The sequence below is a fragment of the Aquarana catesbeiana genome, unplaced genomic scaffold (genome assembly GCF_042186555.1).
Source record: "Aquarana catesbeiana isolate 2022-GZ unplaced genomic scaffold, ASM4218655v1 unanchor237, whole genome shotgun sequence".
NCBI classification, from domain to species: Eukaryota; Metazoa; Chordata; class Amphibia; order Anura; family Ranidae; genus Aquarana; species Aquarana catesbeiana.
Window position 1 is genome coordinate 2,946,365 of NW_027362665.1, and position 16,816 is coordinate 2,963,180.

The 16,816-nt window shown below is 44.2% G+C and overlaps 1 protein-coding gene across 1 annotated transcript; it reads right to left on the bottom strand.

The window, feature by feature from the left end:
• Nucleotides 1-6,839: 6,839 nt before the first annotated feature.
• On the bottom strand, nt 6,840-16,378 carry LOC141122070 (uncharacterized). Its single transcript, XM_073611865.1, has 5 exons — nt 16,143-16,378; nt 13,115-13,243; nt 12,634-12,768; nt 12,393-12,545; nt 6,840-8,556 (listed from the first exon to the last, which is right to left on the bottom strand). Exons 2-5 carry the CDS (start codon nt 13,208-13,210, stop codon nt 7,231-7,233), a joined length of 1,710 nt encoding a protein of 569 aa, XP_073467966.1. The 5' UTR covers nt 13,211-13,243; nt 16,143-16,378; the 3' UTR covers nt 6,840-7,230.
• Nucleotides 16,379-16,816: the final 438 nt, after the last annotated feature.

The following is a 16,816-nucleotide window of genomic DNA, read 5'->3' on the forward strand; positions in this document are numbered from 1 at the left end:
TGGCATTTTTATTAATATATATATATATTTTTTTTCTTTTAAATGGCGGTGATCAGTGATTTTTATCGTGACTGCAACATTATGGCGGACACATCAGACATTTTTGACACATTTTTGGGACCATTGCCATTTATACAGCAATCAGTGCTATGAAAATGCACTGATTCCTGTGTAAATGACACTGGCAGTGAAGGGGTTAACCACTAGGTGGCAGTGTAGGGGTTAAGTGTGTCCTAGGGGCGTGTTTCTAACTGTGGGGGGTTGGGCTGTGTGTGTGATGTCACTGATCTCTGCTCCGATGACAGGGAGCAGAGATTGAGTGACACTGTCACTAGGCAGAACGGGGAGATGCTGTTTACATCAGCATCTCCCCGTTCTTCCTCCCTGTGAGGTGATCGTGGGTATCCCCGCTGGCGGCCTCTTAAAGGGCAACGTACAGGTACGTGATTCTGCCTGTATGAGCCCTTCTGCCGACGTATATCGTCGTGAGGCGGTCAGCAAGCGGTTAAAACCTTCTTGTGGGAAACTCTTCTCTAAAGACAGTGAACTTATGCCCTGTACACACGATCGGACTTTCCAGCAGACTAGGTCCGACGGTCTTCCCGACAGACTTTTGGCGGACTTTCTGAACGGACGGACTTGCCTACACACGACCGGACTTTCTGGCAGACTAGGTCCGCCGGTCTTCCCAACGGACTTTTGACGACGGACTTGCCCACACATGGACAAGTCCGTTCATTTTGAACGTGACTCGGGTACAACGGGACTAGAAAAGGAAGTCAATCTTGCCACTTTTATCGGTGAGATTGACACCTTGCGAGCCCTGTCGCAGAGCATACGCAGCCCGGCCGGTCAGGAAAGGGTGTGGGAACAAGCGAGTGCCCCCCCTCCTGAACCATACCAGGCCGCATGCCCTCAACATGGGGGGGTGGGTGCTTTGGGGGATGGGGGGTGTCCTGCACTGTGCCGTCATAAGGGATGGGGCATGCTGGGACTGTGCCATCATAAGGGGCGGGGTCCCCGGATATCACCCAGTGACCACGCCCCATGCCTATATAAGTCATTGCACACCGCTCACACAGCATTACAGCGGGACAGAGCGTCGTGTCAACATCGGAAGAAGAGAAGAGGGAACAAGACGACAGAGAAGACCTGGCCACCACTAGCAAAAGAGCGTCAAAAGAGCAGAAGGTAGCGGAGGAGCCAGGCAGAAGAACCGGAGAGCGGGAGAAGAACCGGACACCGGGAGAAGAGGCCAGAGAGTAGAAGAGGTCGGAGAGCGGCAGAAGAACCGGACACCGGGAGAAGAGAGCGGCAGAAGAACCGGCAGAAGAGCGGGAGAAGAACCGGACACCGGGAGAAGAGGCCGGAGAGTAGGAGAAGAGGTCGGAGAACGGCAGAAGAACCGGACACCGGGAGAAGAGAGTGGCAGAAGAACTGGACACCGGGAGAAGAGGCCAGAGAGAGCGGAGAAGTCGGAAGAGACCCCCGAAGTCGGAAAAAGACCCCCAGAGCTGCCTAATAAATTACTTTTAAAATCTGTCTAGTGTGTTTTTTTTATTGACACTTTTTTCCCTAGGTGAATGGGTAGGGGTACGATGTACCCCATACTCATTCACATAGGGTGGGGGGCCAGGATCTAGTGGCCCCCCTATTAAAGGGGGCTCCCGGATTCCGATAAACCCCCCACCCACAGACCCCGACAACCAACTCCCAGGGTTGTCGAGAAGAGGCCCTTGTCCTCATCATCATGGGGACAAGGTGCTTTGGGGGAGGGGGGGCCCCCCTCCCCAAAGCACCCACCCCCCATGTTGAGCGCATGCAGCCTGGTACGGTTCAAGAGGGGGGGCACTCATTCATTCCCACCCCCTTTCCTGACCGGCCGGGCTGCGTGCTCGTATAAGGGTCTGGTATGGATTTTGGGGGACCCCCACACCGCTTTTTCGGCGTAGAAGGTTCCCCTTAAAATCCAAACCCAAGGGACATTGTCACCTCCCTCTTACGCTCACTGCAATAGGAAAATGTGTTTTTCCTATTGCAGCGAGCACGAGATGTACAGTACCCTGTCGCCGAGAACCAGCGTGATAGGATCGCACTGGAAACATTCTCGCGGGCAGGTGCTGTAGCTGCCCTTGCGTCATATTTGGTCCGTCGGACCAGCATACAGACGTACGGGCTTCCCGATAGGAACTGAGTCCAGCGGAGTTCCAGCGGGAAAATTTGAAACAAGTTTCAAATCTGAAGTCTGTCGGATTTTCGACCGAAAAGGTCCGTCGGAAGTCCGATGAAGTGCACACATGGTCAGATTGTCAAAATTGTATTGTATATTGAAATCATATCCCCTCTCAAGTGTCCCTTCTCCAGAGAGAATAAGTTCAGTGCTCACAACCTTTCCTCATAACTAACATCCTCCAGACCCTTTATTAGCTTTGTTGCCCTTCTTTGTACTCGCTCCATTTCCAGTACATCCTTCCTGAGGACTGGTGCCCAGAACTGGACAGCATACTCTAGGTGCGGCTGGACCAGAGTTTTGTAGAGCGGAAGAATTATCGTTTTATCTCTGGAATTAATCCCCTTTTTAATGCCAATATTCTGTTTGCTTTGTTAGCAGCAGCTTGGCATTGCCTGCCATTGCTGAGCCTATCATCTACTAGGACCCCCAGGTCCTTTTCCATCCTAGATTCCCCCAGAGGTTCTCCCCCCGGTGTATAGATTGTATTCATATTTTTGCCACCCAAATGCATTATTTTACATTTTTCTACATTGAACCTCATTTGTCATGTATTTGCCCACCCCATTAATTTGTTCAGATCTTTTTTGCAAAGTTTCCACATCCTGCAGAGAAGTTATTGCCCTGCTTAGCTTAGTATCGTCCGCAAATACAGAGATTGAACTATTTACCCTATCCTCAAGGTAGTTTATGAACAAGTTAAACAGGATTGGTCCCAGCACAGAACCCTGGGGGACCCCACTACCCACCCCTGTCCATTCCGAGTACTCCCAATTTATCACCACCCTCTGAACTCGCCCTTGTAGCCAGTTTTCAATCCATGTACTCAGCCTATGGTCCATGCCAACGGACCTTATTTTGTACAGTAAACATTTATGGGGAACTGTGTCAAATACTTTTGCAAAATCCAGATACACCACGTCTACGGGCCACTCACCTCCTCATAGAAGGTTAGTAAATTGGTTTGGCAAGAACGATTCTTCATGAATCCATGCTGATTACTGCTAATGATACCCTTCTCATTACTAAAATCTTGTATATAGTCCCTTATCATCCCCTCCAAGAGTTTACATACTATTGATGTTAGGCTAACTGGTCTGTAATTCCCACGGATGTATTTTGGGCCCTTTTTAAATATTGGTACTACATTGGCTTTTCTCCAATCAGCTGGTACCATTGCAGTCAGTAGACTGTCAGTAAAAATTAGGAACAACGGTCTGGCAATTACTTGACTGAGTTCCCTAAGTATCCTCGGATGCAAGACATCTGGTCCCGGTGATTTATTAAGTTTCTCAAGTCTAATTTTAATTCTGTCCTCTGTTAACCATGAAGGTGCTTCCTGTGTTGTGTCATAAGGATAAACACTGCAGTTTTGGGTACTGAAGCCCCTCAATTCCCTTTTGAAGACTGAGAAGAATAAATTCAATACCTTCGCCATCTTCCCATCCTTTGTAACCAGATGTCCTTCCTCATTCTTTAGGGGCCAATGTGGTCTGTCCTCCCTTTTTTACTGTTTACATACTTAAATAATTTCTTGGGATTTTTTTGCTCTCCTCCACTATGTGTCTTTCATGTTCTATCTTAGCTGTCCTAATTGCACCCTTACATTTCTTGTTGCATTCTTTATAACGTCTGTTTGCTGAGGATGATCCCTCAACCTTGTTTTTTTCGAAGGCCTTCTCCTTTGCTTTTATATGCATTTTTACATTGGAGCTAAGCCATTCAGGACTTTTATTCGCTCTTTTAAATTTATTACCAAATGGGATGTATTGGCTAATGCCCTTATTTAGTATGCTCTTAAAGCAAACCCATCTCTCCTCTGTGTTCTTTGTTCCTAAGATTTTATCCCAATTTATGCCTTCTAGCAAGGTTTGTAGTTTAGGGAAGTTGGCTCTTTTAAAATTCAGTGTCCTTGTATTCCCCTTATGTTTCCTATTTGTGTGATTTTTACTGAAGCCAATTGACCTGTGACTGCTGTTACCTAAATTGCCCCGTATTTCCACATCCGTGATCAGGTCTGTATTGTTGGTAATCAGTAGATCCAGTAACGCTTCATTTCTAGTTGGTGCATCTACCATCTGACCCATAAAATTGTCCTGCAAGACATTTAGGAACTGGTGAGCCTTAGATGAATGCGCAGTTCCCTCCGCCCGGTCTATGTCTGGATAATTAAAATCCCCTATTATGATAACACTTTCCATCCTTGCTGCTAATGATAGGAGGTCCGTCTCCTCCTCCTCCTCCCTCAAGTTAGGGGGCCTATAGCATACTCCCAGTAATATTTTCCCCTTAGCTTCATCCCTTTGGAGCTCTACCCATAAGGATTCCACCTCCTCCCTAGCTCCCTTAGTGATGTCATCGCTCACATTCACTTGTACATTATTCTTGATATATAGGCACACCCCTCCCCCTTTTTTTACCCTCTCTATCCTTGCAGTATAGGGTATACCCTTGAATGTTTGCCAGCCAATCATGAGAGCTGTTGAACCAGGTCTCTGAAATTCCCACAAAATCCAAATCCTCCTCGTACAACAGTATCTGTAGTTCACCCCACAAACACACTCCACATCCATTCCGGATGCATTTCTGCATTTGCGTTGCATTTCCAGATGCTTATTTATTTTTTCCCAGTTTTTTTTCTCACTGTACTGGGGTCTGGTACATTTTTGGATGCATTCTGGTGTGTTTTTTCTATGTTTTACTACAGTCCAGAACAGTTCAGTGCAGGAAAAATGCAGCATGTTCTACTTTTTTTCTGGAACTGACCACACTGGTGTGAGCTATGCCATTGAAAAAAAAAACATACAACTGACTTTCCATGCGTTTTTGATGCAGAATAAAAATGCACTGGGCTCCATTTTTATATTATTATTATTATACAGGATTTATATAGTGCCACAGTTTGTGCAGCGCTTTACATGAGGACAGACAGTACAATTACAATACAATTCAATGCAGGAGGAATCAGAGGGCCCTGATCATTAGAGCTTACAATCTAAGTCAAGGGTCAAGTTATACAAAAGGGTAATAACTGTGGGGGATGGGCTGATGGAGAAAATAAAAGTACAGCTGTTAGGTGGGGGCAAGATAGGCTTCTCTGAAGAGTAAAGTTTTCAGGGATTGTCTTAAAGTGGATAGAGTTAGAGATAGTTGGACAGATTGGGGTAGGGATGAATGTGAGAGGCTCGGGAGAAGTCCTGGAGGCGAGTATGGGAGGAGGTGACTGCATGTGGTGTGATCTGGCCCTTAGGGGTTGGTTCTCACCACAAAAACACTACAGATCCATTCCAGTTTCATTTCTGCATGCACATTTTTAACGTGTCTCAGTGCACTTTTGATTCACTTCTGGATGCATTCCAGATGCTTTTTTTATTCCCTTTACCTGTTTTTTTTTTTTACTGTACTATGGTCTAGTACATTTTTGATGCATTCTAATGCATTCCAGTGCATTTTTTAATTGTTTTAGCATGTTCCAGTACAGTCCAGTGCAGGAAAAATGCAGCAGGTTCTACTTTTTTTCTGGAACTGACCACACTGGTGTGAACTATGCCATTGGAAACCATATAACTTACTTTCCATGTGTTTTTGATGCTGGAAAAAAATGCATTGGACTGCATGTGGAGTGAATGGGCCCTTAAGGTGGAGTTCCACCCAACTTTACTACTTGATTTTAAACTAAAGACCACCCCCCCTCGTTTTTGGATATACATTTTTTTCTTACCTTCAATGTAGTAAAAAGGTGAACTTCCATCCCAGTCTCACCGCAACAAGGTAAGTAATTTCCTCTTCTTTCTGGCTCTGCCCCTCCCCCCCGCCCTGCTGCCTTCTGGGACCTGTTTGTGTCCCAGAAGATGATGGGGCTCCACTGCTGGTTTCCCTTAGTTACAATGGTGGTGCTTGCACCCGATCCGATGGACGGATCAGCCTGGGGGGGGGGGGGGGTCGACATCATGGGCCCCCCCGCAGACAGGTAAGTGTCCTTATTAAACGTCAGCAGCTACAGTGTTTGCAGCTGCAGACTTTAAAAATAAACTTTTGTGAGGGTGGAACGTCGCTTTAAGACGCACTACAGCAACTGCAGGCAGCTAAAAAAGGAATAAACTAAATGCACACACAAAGGAGACAGGCTGGGCAAATTGAGTGGGGGGAGGGGAAATTTCTGTTCCAGCAAGAGTGATGTGATTAAAGTTAGTTTTAATATAACATTAAGAGACATCTTATAGCCTGCCTACACCAGCCACAACTTTTTGCATGGAAAACACATAGGACTCAGATGTCATGGTTGGGATTTGAACCCATGACTCTAGTGCTGCTTGGCGGAAGTGCTAACCACTAAGACACTGTGCTGCCCATAGTATTAAAATGTATAGCAGTGCCATGATTTATGAATTAAGATATGTACTGTAATTATAAGTGGATATTCTAATAAAATTTGAATTAGACATGAACATTTTTTGTCATATACTAGAGATATAACTATCATTTTTATATTTAACTTTAGAAAAATGTGCTCATTACTCTGCAACATTTATTAAAAAATTGATTCGTTTGCAGAACATGTAAAAAAAACACGACAAAACAGGAAAAAATTAATAAGCCTTACTATCAACCACATTTGCCAATTGTTTCTTTTTACACACAAACGGGATCTTGGGTAAATCCTGCAGTCCTACACCTTCTAGGGACCACGTTTAGCATTCTCTATTAGGGAAAAGTGATGATCCTGACTTGTCATTTACTAATAGGTGATCACCTAATTGATGGCGCTTCTCCATTCTCCACATTAAAGTCTTAGTTGTTGCAATTAGGTGTTTACCATTTATTGCGTCTCCTAATTTTTAATAAATGAACCCCTATGTAACTATATCTGAGGTTTGTATCAGGTTGTGATTCTTCCCACTTGAGAGACATTTCCCGCACCCACGGCACTAATACACCTCAAAGGTTGTGTGGGATTCGTGATGTACAGGAAGACAGGACTTTGGTGAGAAACAATTACCTCACTCAGGACAGGAATATGGCTTCTCCCCTGTGTGAGATTTCTGATGTCTGTAAAGATGGGACTTCTGTGAAAAACATTTCCCGCACTCAGGACAGGAATACGGCTTCTCCCCCATGTGAGATCTCTGATGTCTGTTAAAAGTGTAATTGTTTGAAAAACATTTCCCGCACTCAGGACAGGAATACGGCTTCTCCCCTGTGTGAGATTTCTGATGTCTGTAAAGATGGGACTTCTGTGAAAAACATTTCTCGCACTCAGGACAGGAATACGGCTTCTCCCCCGTGTGAGTTCTCTGATGTATGTAAAGATTGGACTTCCGTGAAAAGCATTTCCCACACTCAGGACAGGAATGCGGCTTTTCACCTGTGTGTAATCTCTGATGGGTACGAAGACTGGACTTCCTTGAAAAAAATGCCCCGCACTCAGAAAAGGAAAGTGGCTTGTCTTCTGTGTGAGATCTCTGATGTGTGTAAAGGCGGGACATCTGCGAAAAAGATTTTCCGCACTCGGGACAGGAATATGGCTTTTCACACATATGAAATCTCTGATGTCTGGAAAGATTGGATTTATCTGAAAAACATTTCCTGCATTTAGAACAGGAATATGGCTTCTCCCCTGTGTGGGACCTCTGATGTGTGACAAGTTTTGCTTTTAATACAAAACATTTCCCGCACTCAGGACAGGAATAAGGCTTCTCACCTGTGTGCAGTCTTTGATGTGTGTAATAAAGGGACTTGTGTGAAAAACATTTCCTGCACTCAGAACAGAAGTACGGTCTTTCCCTCGTGTGAAGCCTTTGATGTCTGACCAGATATGAGTTTTGTATAAAACATTTCCCGCACTCGGAACAGGAATACGGGTTCTCACCTTTGTGCAATCTTTGATGTGTGTGATAAACGGACTTGTGTGAAAAACATTTCCCGCATTTAGAACAGGAGTATGGTTTTTCCCGTTTGTGAAGCCTTTGATGTATGACCAGATGTGATCTTTGCATAAAAGTTTTCCCACACTCAGGACAGGAATGTGGCTTCTCTCCTGTGTGAGATCTTATATGCACATTAAGTTTGGATTTAGAAGGGAAACACTTCCCGCACTCAGTACAGGAAAAGCTCTTCTCTGTTGGAAGGACGGCACCGTCCCTCACAGTCTGAGGTTCCTCAGGATAAGAGGAATACGATGGTCCAGCTACACTGTGTGGTGCCGGATGGACATTTGAGGTAGTCGGGTTTTCTCCTGGACTATACTGTGTGATGTCCTCATCTTCTACTTTACAGTCTGGAGACAAAGTGAGACAATCCTCTGAGGTTTTCCTCATCTCCCGTCCATCTACTAAAATAGAAATAAAAAGATTATTACTAGACATGAGCTGATTGGTTGCCCTAAACCAGGACTCCGCCCACATCAGGCAGCTTTGTCTCTGAGGATCTTACAATTCCCCCCTCAAGGTAACTAGTAAATGGGTCCTCTGATCTCCTACCAGATCATTTCTTTATTCATAGACCTTAGTCAGAGAGTGAGGAAACAATGAGAACTGTCTTTTATAGGAGTGACAGTGATGAGGGGATTATAGGACGAGTGTCCCCACCCCCTCTATCACTCATTGCCATCTTCCCAACACAAGAAGTCCTGCACTTCCTTATTTAGTCCATGATTTAGTCATGAATAACAGCGGGGCTGAGCCCCACCAGAGGTCAGAGAGTGAGGATGGGGAGAGAACAACCAAGATGAAGACTGGACTGATCCTGAAGACCACCATCATTGGGTTATTGACTCCTCCCTCATTATCACTTTCTGTTTAAGGTTCCAAAGTTTGAGGATGTTATCACATTATTATCAACATGTAAAAGTCTGTGCTCCAATCACATCATCAGATATAAAATGTCCAGCTGGTAGGAAATGGATGTAACAAAAGAGAATACATATTATGTGTATGTAGTGTGTAGAGGGGAGAGAGCAGAAGTTAGGACTATGTAATGTACAACATATTGTATAAGATACAACAGATAGGACTATATAGTATCAGAATGATGTAATGTACAACATAGAGTATATAGTGCAGGGATCATGACTATGTAATATATATATATGTGTATATATATATATCCTTCAATGGAGTAGGGACTATTATGGGCACATCAAACAAAACAAATTCCAAAAACATGGATTATAAAGCAATATAAATGTTATTACATACAAATTAATAACATGGATTATAAAAGAATGTGGCTTGTGAACATTTGTGTAACAACATGCTAGAAAGAGAGGCTGAATTGTGCTCATGTAACATGAACTTCCAGACTGGAGAACAGACTGGAGAAGAAGGAGTGGTGCAGCTGAGCTGACAAAGCGGTCCTGTGCTTTGCTGTTGCCGGTGTTTTGACAGCTTAACTACAGCTAATAAATAACGTTGGGTAATATCCGCGCTCAGATTGTAGGGCACATAAAAGATACCAGCAGCTGACATAAATATTGTTGATTGCAATATATAAATAAATACAAAAGTCCATATGCAGCGCTAAAAGTGGAATGTAAAGAAGTCCAAAAGAAATGGTGAGCAAAGATAAACGAAGGAGGTAAGACCCACACACCAGCTTCAGTGTATATTCAAACACACCACCGTGGTCACACACCTCTGACGATGGCCCATAGGCTGAAATTCATCAGGTGATGCTGTGAGGACGCTAGCACGCTACAACCGCGGTTCTTTTGAAAAGGCATCTCTTATGCTCGATTTTGCCAGTTGTTTGTGAGTACCCCTTTTTTAAATAAATTTGAGGTCCTTCTCATATGGGCTTCACTATATGCCTCTTTATTTCCTTCTTGGGGTGAATTCATCTAACCGATGTGACTGGAGTTGATGTCACATTCCTTGGTAGTGAAGGCTGCAGAAGATCCTCTACCCTGAGAGCTCCTGTGCTGATTACACTGTGTGAGAGAGGTATATGGCACATCCAATATCTATGGGAGATATATACCCATATACCCATATGCCTGCTTTATCTAACTTTCTGGTAAGAAGAATAGATGTGAGCACGGTGGTGTGTTTGAATATACACTGAAGCTGGTGTGAGGGTCTTACCTCCGATTATCTTTGGTCACCATTTCTTTTGGACTTCATTTACTTTCCACTTTTAGCTCTGCATATGGACTTTTGGCCTGAACTACACCACCCAGCCTGATTAATCTGTGAGTGTGGAAGTTCATGTTAGATGACCACACCTCAGCTGCCTGCTCTGTATTCAGCACCTATCATTGGATGACCGTTCCATCTAGCAGCATGGTGTTTGCTGTCATTAGTGTAATTATAGGGATCTATCTGAGGATACCTGCTCCTATTTTGATGCTCCCTGCGGCTCTGCAGACTGAATCACAGCGCCCTCTATCTTAGGTCCAAGACATCAACGTGGCGGGGCACAATTTCTCATCTTAATGATCCTTGGCTTGTCCATGTGAAGGCACCGTATATGGCCTGAATACCTTTATACCCACCATATGAGCATCCCCCAAGAAGATTGCCAACCCTCATTTTCAAAACGCCTCGGATGTATCATCTCATTATTATGTTTTGGTTGAGATCCGGGTAGTCACACTGTTCAGCTGCTATTGGACAAATGTTCACAAGCCACATTCTTTTATCATCTAGTTTTTAACCACTTAAGGACCAGCCTCGTTTTGGAATTTAGGTGTTTACATGTTTAAAACAGGTCTTTTTGCTAGAAAATTACTTAGAACCCCCAAACATTATAGATTGTTTTTTTTCTAACACCCTAGAGAATAAAATGGCGGTCATTGGAATACTTTTTTTCACACCGTATTTGCGCAGCGGTCTGACAAGTGCGCTTTTTTTGGAAAAAAAATTCACATTTTTGAATAAAAAAATAAGACAACAGTAAAGTTAGCCCAATTTTTTTTATATTGTGAAAGATAATGTTACGCTGAGTAAATTGATACCCAACATGTCACGCTTCAAAATTGCGCCTGCTCGTGGAATGGCGACAAACTTTTACCCTCAAAAATCTTCATAGACAATGTTTAAAAAATTCTAGAGGTTGCATGTTTTGTGATACAGAAGAGGTCTAGGGCTAGAATTATTGCTCTCGCTCTAACAATTGCGGCGATACCTCACATGTGTGGTTTGACCACCGTTTTCATATGCGGGCGCTACTCACGTATGCGTTCGCTTCTGCTCGTCGGGACGGGGGGATTTTAAAAGAACATTTTTTTAATTTTTCTTATTTATTTTACATGATTTTATTTATTTTTACACTGTTTAAAAAATAAATTGTGTCACTTTTATTCCTATTACAAAGAATGTAAACATCCCTTGTAATAGAAAAAAGCATGACAGGTCCTCTTAAATATGAGATCTGGGGGGTCAAAAAGACCTCAGATCTCATATTTACACTAAAATGCAATAAAAAAAAAAAGTCATTTAAAAAATGACATTGAACAAAATATACCTTTATGACGTATGGGCGGAAGTGACCTTTTGACGTCGCTTCCGCCCTGCAGTGTCATGGAGACGAGTGGGCGCCATCTTCCCCTCACTCGTCTCCAGGCACAGAAGGGAGACGGACATGATCGCCTCCGCCGCCACGACGGCTCTGGTAAGCGGCGGGAGCGGGGGCCTTCTCCTGCCACCGATATAAGTGATCTTGCGGCGAATCCACTGCAGAGACCACTTTTATCTAAATGATGACCGCCACACAAAAACGGGGATACCGGGGTTATGGCAGCTAGCTGCTGCCATAACGATGTCCGCCGCAAAAACTTAGGACGTACATCGGCGTGCGGCGGTCGGCAAGTGGTTAATCTGTATGTAATAAAATGTATATTGTTTTATAATCCATGTTTTTGGAATTTCTTCTGTGTGACACACCCATAATAGTCCCCACTCCATTGGAGGGTATTTTTTAAATGTTGTGAATGAGATGATGGCATTCTCACAGCTTTCCACCATTTACATTTATAATATAAATTATACAGTGTAAGGGTCAGGACTCATAATATTGGTATTCAGTAATCAGTGGAAGATTAAATGTTTACATGAGACAAGTTGCAGAGGTCCCACACCGCTGCCTCCCATCTCCTGAGACTGAATACATTGTTTCTATGTGTTTATCAGATGATGGGGGATCTAGGTGGACCCTCCGTACTGCTCTCTCCTTTACAATAAAGTCTCCTCTTACCCGGTGATGTGAGGGGCGGCTGATTGTCCATCATGACGTCCTTGTAGAGATCCTTGTGTCCTTCTAAATACTCCCACTCCTCCATGGAGAAATAGACAGTGACATCCTGACACCTTATAGGAACCTGACACACACAATGATACAGTCACCATCCAGACACATCCCTTGTCTGTTACTGGATCATGTCCCAGAATTCCCAGAATCCTCCTCACCTCTCCTGTCAGCAGCTCCATCATCTTCTTGGTGACTTCTAGAATCTTCTCCATGTTGTGTCTCTCAGGTTTTAGGGAGTCACATGGAGGCACTGTGATGGTCATATGATCACCTGACTTCACAAGAGGAAATCTCTGTATTGAGGAAACAATAGGAATATCATGTTAGAATCCCAGAATCCTCCTCACCTCTCCGGTCAGGTCTGTGTTTTATTAATAGAGATAAGAGTGATGTCATGTGACCTCCCAGAATCCTCCTCACCTCTCCGGTCAGGTCTGTGTTTTATTAATAGAGATAAGAGTGATGTCATGTGACCTCCCAGAATCCTCCTCACCTCTCCGGTCAGGTCTGTGTTTTATTAATAGAGATAAGAGTGATGTCATGTGACCTCCCAGAATCCTCCTCACCTCTCCGGTCAGGTCTGTGTTTTATTAATAGAGATAAGAGTGATGTCATGTGACCTCCCAGAATCCTCCTCACCTCTCTGGTCAGCAGGTAGATGATCTCCAGGGTGAGGTTTAGTATCTTCTCAGTCATGTGACTCCGGTCCTCCTCCATCCTCATTGGTCCCGTCATTTGATCTATACAGGTCTCCTTGTAGACGGATAACTTTGGGAAATGAAAGTAAGAATTATTTGGATGGTGTTGGTCACACAATAATAGGATGTGGATGTGAGGGGGTAATAGGAGGGTTTCTATACATATAAGAACTACTCCCCCCCATGGGAACAGATTTAGTTTGGACTGTTTAGCGTCTGATTTTTTTGTGGGCTCCTGGGACCCTCTTGTCCTGCCAGATCAGAAATTCTCTTTTCTCTATTGGGTTTGTTTGGTTTCTGAACTGGATTTGATTAGTTTTAGATCTGCAGACAAGGAATGATAAATACGATCCTTCCTTTGACTTGTTTGCTCTGAGGCAGTGCTGTGAGGACAATGTCGGGTCATCATGATGTCCAGGAAGGGGAACTTGCTGACTTTTGGTCGGAGTTGTCGGCTAATCAGGATAATTGGCAGAACTCCGGCTGCAAGGCTCCAATCTCCGGCAGCCTGCTGACTGATCGGAGTGATGTCACTGTCACTCTCTGCAGTAAGAGAAGGGATCGGATTGGATAGCAGGAGGATGCTGCTGGTGGAGTACAGAACTGTGGGGGAGGAGTCAGTTTTGTTCTCTCCAATAGCAATTCAGTGTGGGTAGGAGGAGGGCAACAGGGGGAGGGGTTTGTTCTCTTGGTCTATTTTGTGTTGTGGAACATTTCTCTTGACCAGTGATATGGTGAGGTGAAGACTTCCTTCACTTACTGAAGAAAAATGTCAGAGAGACGACTCAGTGCAAAGTGTCACATGAGAAAATCCTGGGAAATAATTCCGGACTAATAGGTAGAAATAAATCGATCAGCCAATGATTTGATAAATGATTAATAAATTATAAATTGTATACAGAGACAACGTCCATTACAGAATTGAGGTTAATAATGGAAGGAATATGACATTGCATATAACGGTCTCTTTTCATCATCAAGTCCTGTTTGACTGAACTATTGTCTTATTTCCACTTAGAACTTTACTATTGTCCGGCTCCGACCTCTGTTCATTGATTCTGGTTCAGTGGAATAGCTCCGATTAATCACTACAGCCTTATTGATCAATCAACTGCTGATTTGGATTACGTTCAGTCTAAAGGATACACAGCTGGTTATCATCTACAGCTTGTTGGACTTTGTATATCTGCAGTTGCAGACGGCTCCCTGTTTTCATCTCCCCCTTTTCTCCAATCCCCTGGACTAATTTTGTCCTTTTACCCGGCAATTTCTACCACGGACTGTTATATTAAATGTCACATTGTTTACATTATTAACCTCAATTCTGCAACGGCCGTGGCCTCTGTATACAATTTATAATTTATTAGGCTTGGTGGTGATGTTCTTTTACTGTCTATTACATTTATAGCGCTATTTGATGAATTTTGTTGGTGGAGTCTTGTCTCTGTCTTATGTGTGTCTTTGTTTGTCTTTGTCCCCAGACCTTTTGTCTTTTCTTAGTATAAGATGTGGAATTACTGTCATTTTAACAATCAATCCTTTTTCAATAAATTAATCATTTATCAAATCATCACTAATCAATGTATTTATACCTATTAGTCCGGTATTATCTCCCAGGATTTCTTCATGTGACACTTTGCACCGAGTCGTCTCTCTGACACAGAGCACATTTTTCTTTATGTTCCCGCTTAATACAAGTGTGCGGTACAATACCGGTGGGTTCCTTATGTACCACAATTTTTTGGTTCCCTTCCATCCCCCTTTTTGTTATATTCCTTCATTTGCTGGCAGAAGTTCTTTAAGAAGGTCAGAAAAGTAAGTGCAGGTGGGGTGGGAGGACCATCAGAGACCAAGAGCCCCTATGAGCCCTGAAGCCCCCTCTTATCTCAGAGCCTTACAGCCTGACTACCCCCTTCAGAGCCCCCCACAGCCCTTCAGCCCCACTAACCTCTCAGAGTTCTTCAGTCCTATTACTTCCTAGGAGCCCCCCAAAGTCCTTCATCTACACTTCCTCCTCGGGGGTCCCAGAGCCCTTCACATGAAGTCAACTCTTTAGAGGCTCCCAGAGTCCTTTAGTCCTACTACCTCCTCAGAGACCCCTCAGCTCCTCTAGATTACTCAGAACCAGTGGCAGAACTATTACGGTCACAAAAGTCACACCTGTGACCCTGGCATTCTGCCAACGCAGGGAGGGGGGCACCAAGACAGCAGGAAAGGGTCTTGCTGCCAGACGAAAGGGTCCCAGGATCAGGGGAGGCTCCCCTGGTGATCGCCAATTAGGATTGCTGAGAACAGAGTGTGCCGCACATTCAGCCTTTGCAGAGCCCCCTTGCTGTCTCTGATCTGCTCCCAACACGGGCACAACGCCCTCCAACATCAGCCAACTCCTCTCCCCGCTCCTCCTCCCCCAGACACAAGCTCCAAGTTCTCCATACTGGGCGGACTCTGTGCCCTGTGCCAGCTCTGAGGGACCCGTCACTGATGCCAGCTACAGCGCCAGAGCCTGGTGAGTGCCTGTATGTGGTGTGGGGGTCCTCGGTGTGTGTGGGGCCATGAGATGTGTGAGGGGGGCAAGATCAGCTCTCTGCACATCCCAAACTCCTCTTCTACATCTGCCAGCTGCTCTCTGGAGTTTCTGCCCAGCCCTCTGCCCCCCCCATCTCTCCCCAACACCTTCCAGGACTGCCCATATTATTGCCCCTTCATCTGTCCCACCCATTCCTATCCATCCTCCTCATCTCATCTCTCTGCCACCCCTGCCCATAACCCCCTCTGACTGGCACCCCAGTACAGACCCCCTCCCCCCATTCATACATCTCATCTCACCCTTTGTCATCACTTGGGAATCTCAGTGTCTGCAATGTGCCATGTTTGGGGTCACCGAGAACAAAGAGCCTCACTGGGGGCTGCTGGAAGTGATCGGTGGAGGTGACCCCGGTGTGTGTAAATAGAAAATAAGATCTTATTACCTCCTCTGATGTTACTTCCAGCAATGTCTTCTCTTCCCTGCCACATGGAATGTCTTGTCTTTATTCCAGATTACTTCCTGTCTGTAAATGACATCACTTCCTGTCTGTAACTGACATCACTTCCTGTCTGTGACTGACATCACTTCCTGTCTGTGACTGACATCACTTCCTGTCTGTGACTGACATCACTTCCTGTCTGTATTCCATAGAAACTTCCTGTCTAAATATGAGTGAGATCACCACCTTGTGGAGTTCAGCAGAGCTGCAGCCCCAAAAAATGTCTCATAGTAACCATTCCTGTAAAATATCTTACAGAGCTACCACAGAAGTTCAAATATAACATAAAAATAGTAAGAAAAAAATAAGAAAAATAGATACCGTTCTTATGTAACCAATTGTTTAACAAAGATATTTTTATTACATATAGAAAAGTCTTAAAGATACAGAACACAAGGTCACAACAAATGTATAGCTAATAAAACAGATACCCCCCAAAACTGATCCTTTTGGTGAAGAAAATGCAAAAATATATCCAAAAACATACATAAATATATATCAATCCACTTATAATGAAGAAGTTAAAGATAAATTGCAAGTATGTAATGTTCATATAGGAATGGTGGTGAGGATCTCTCAAAGTAAGAACACTTCCTTCAATGCTTATATATACAGTA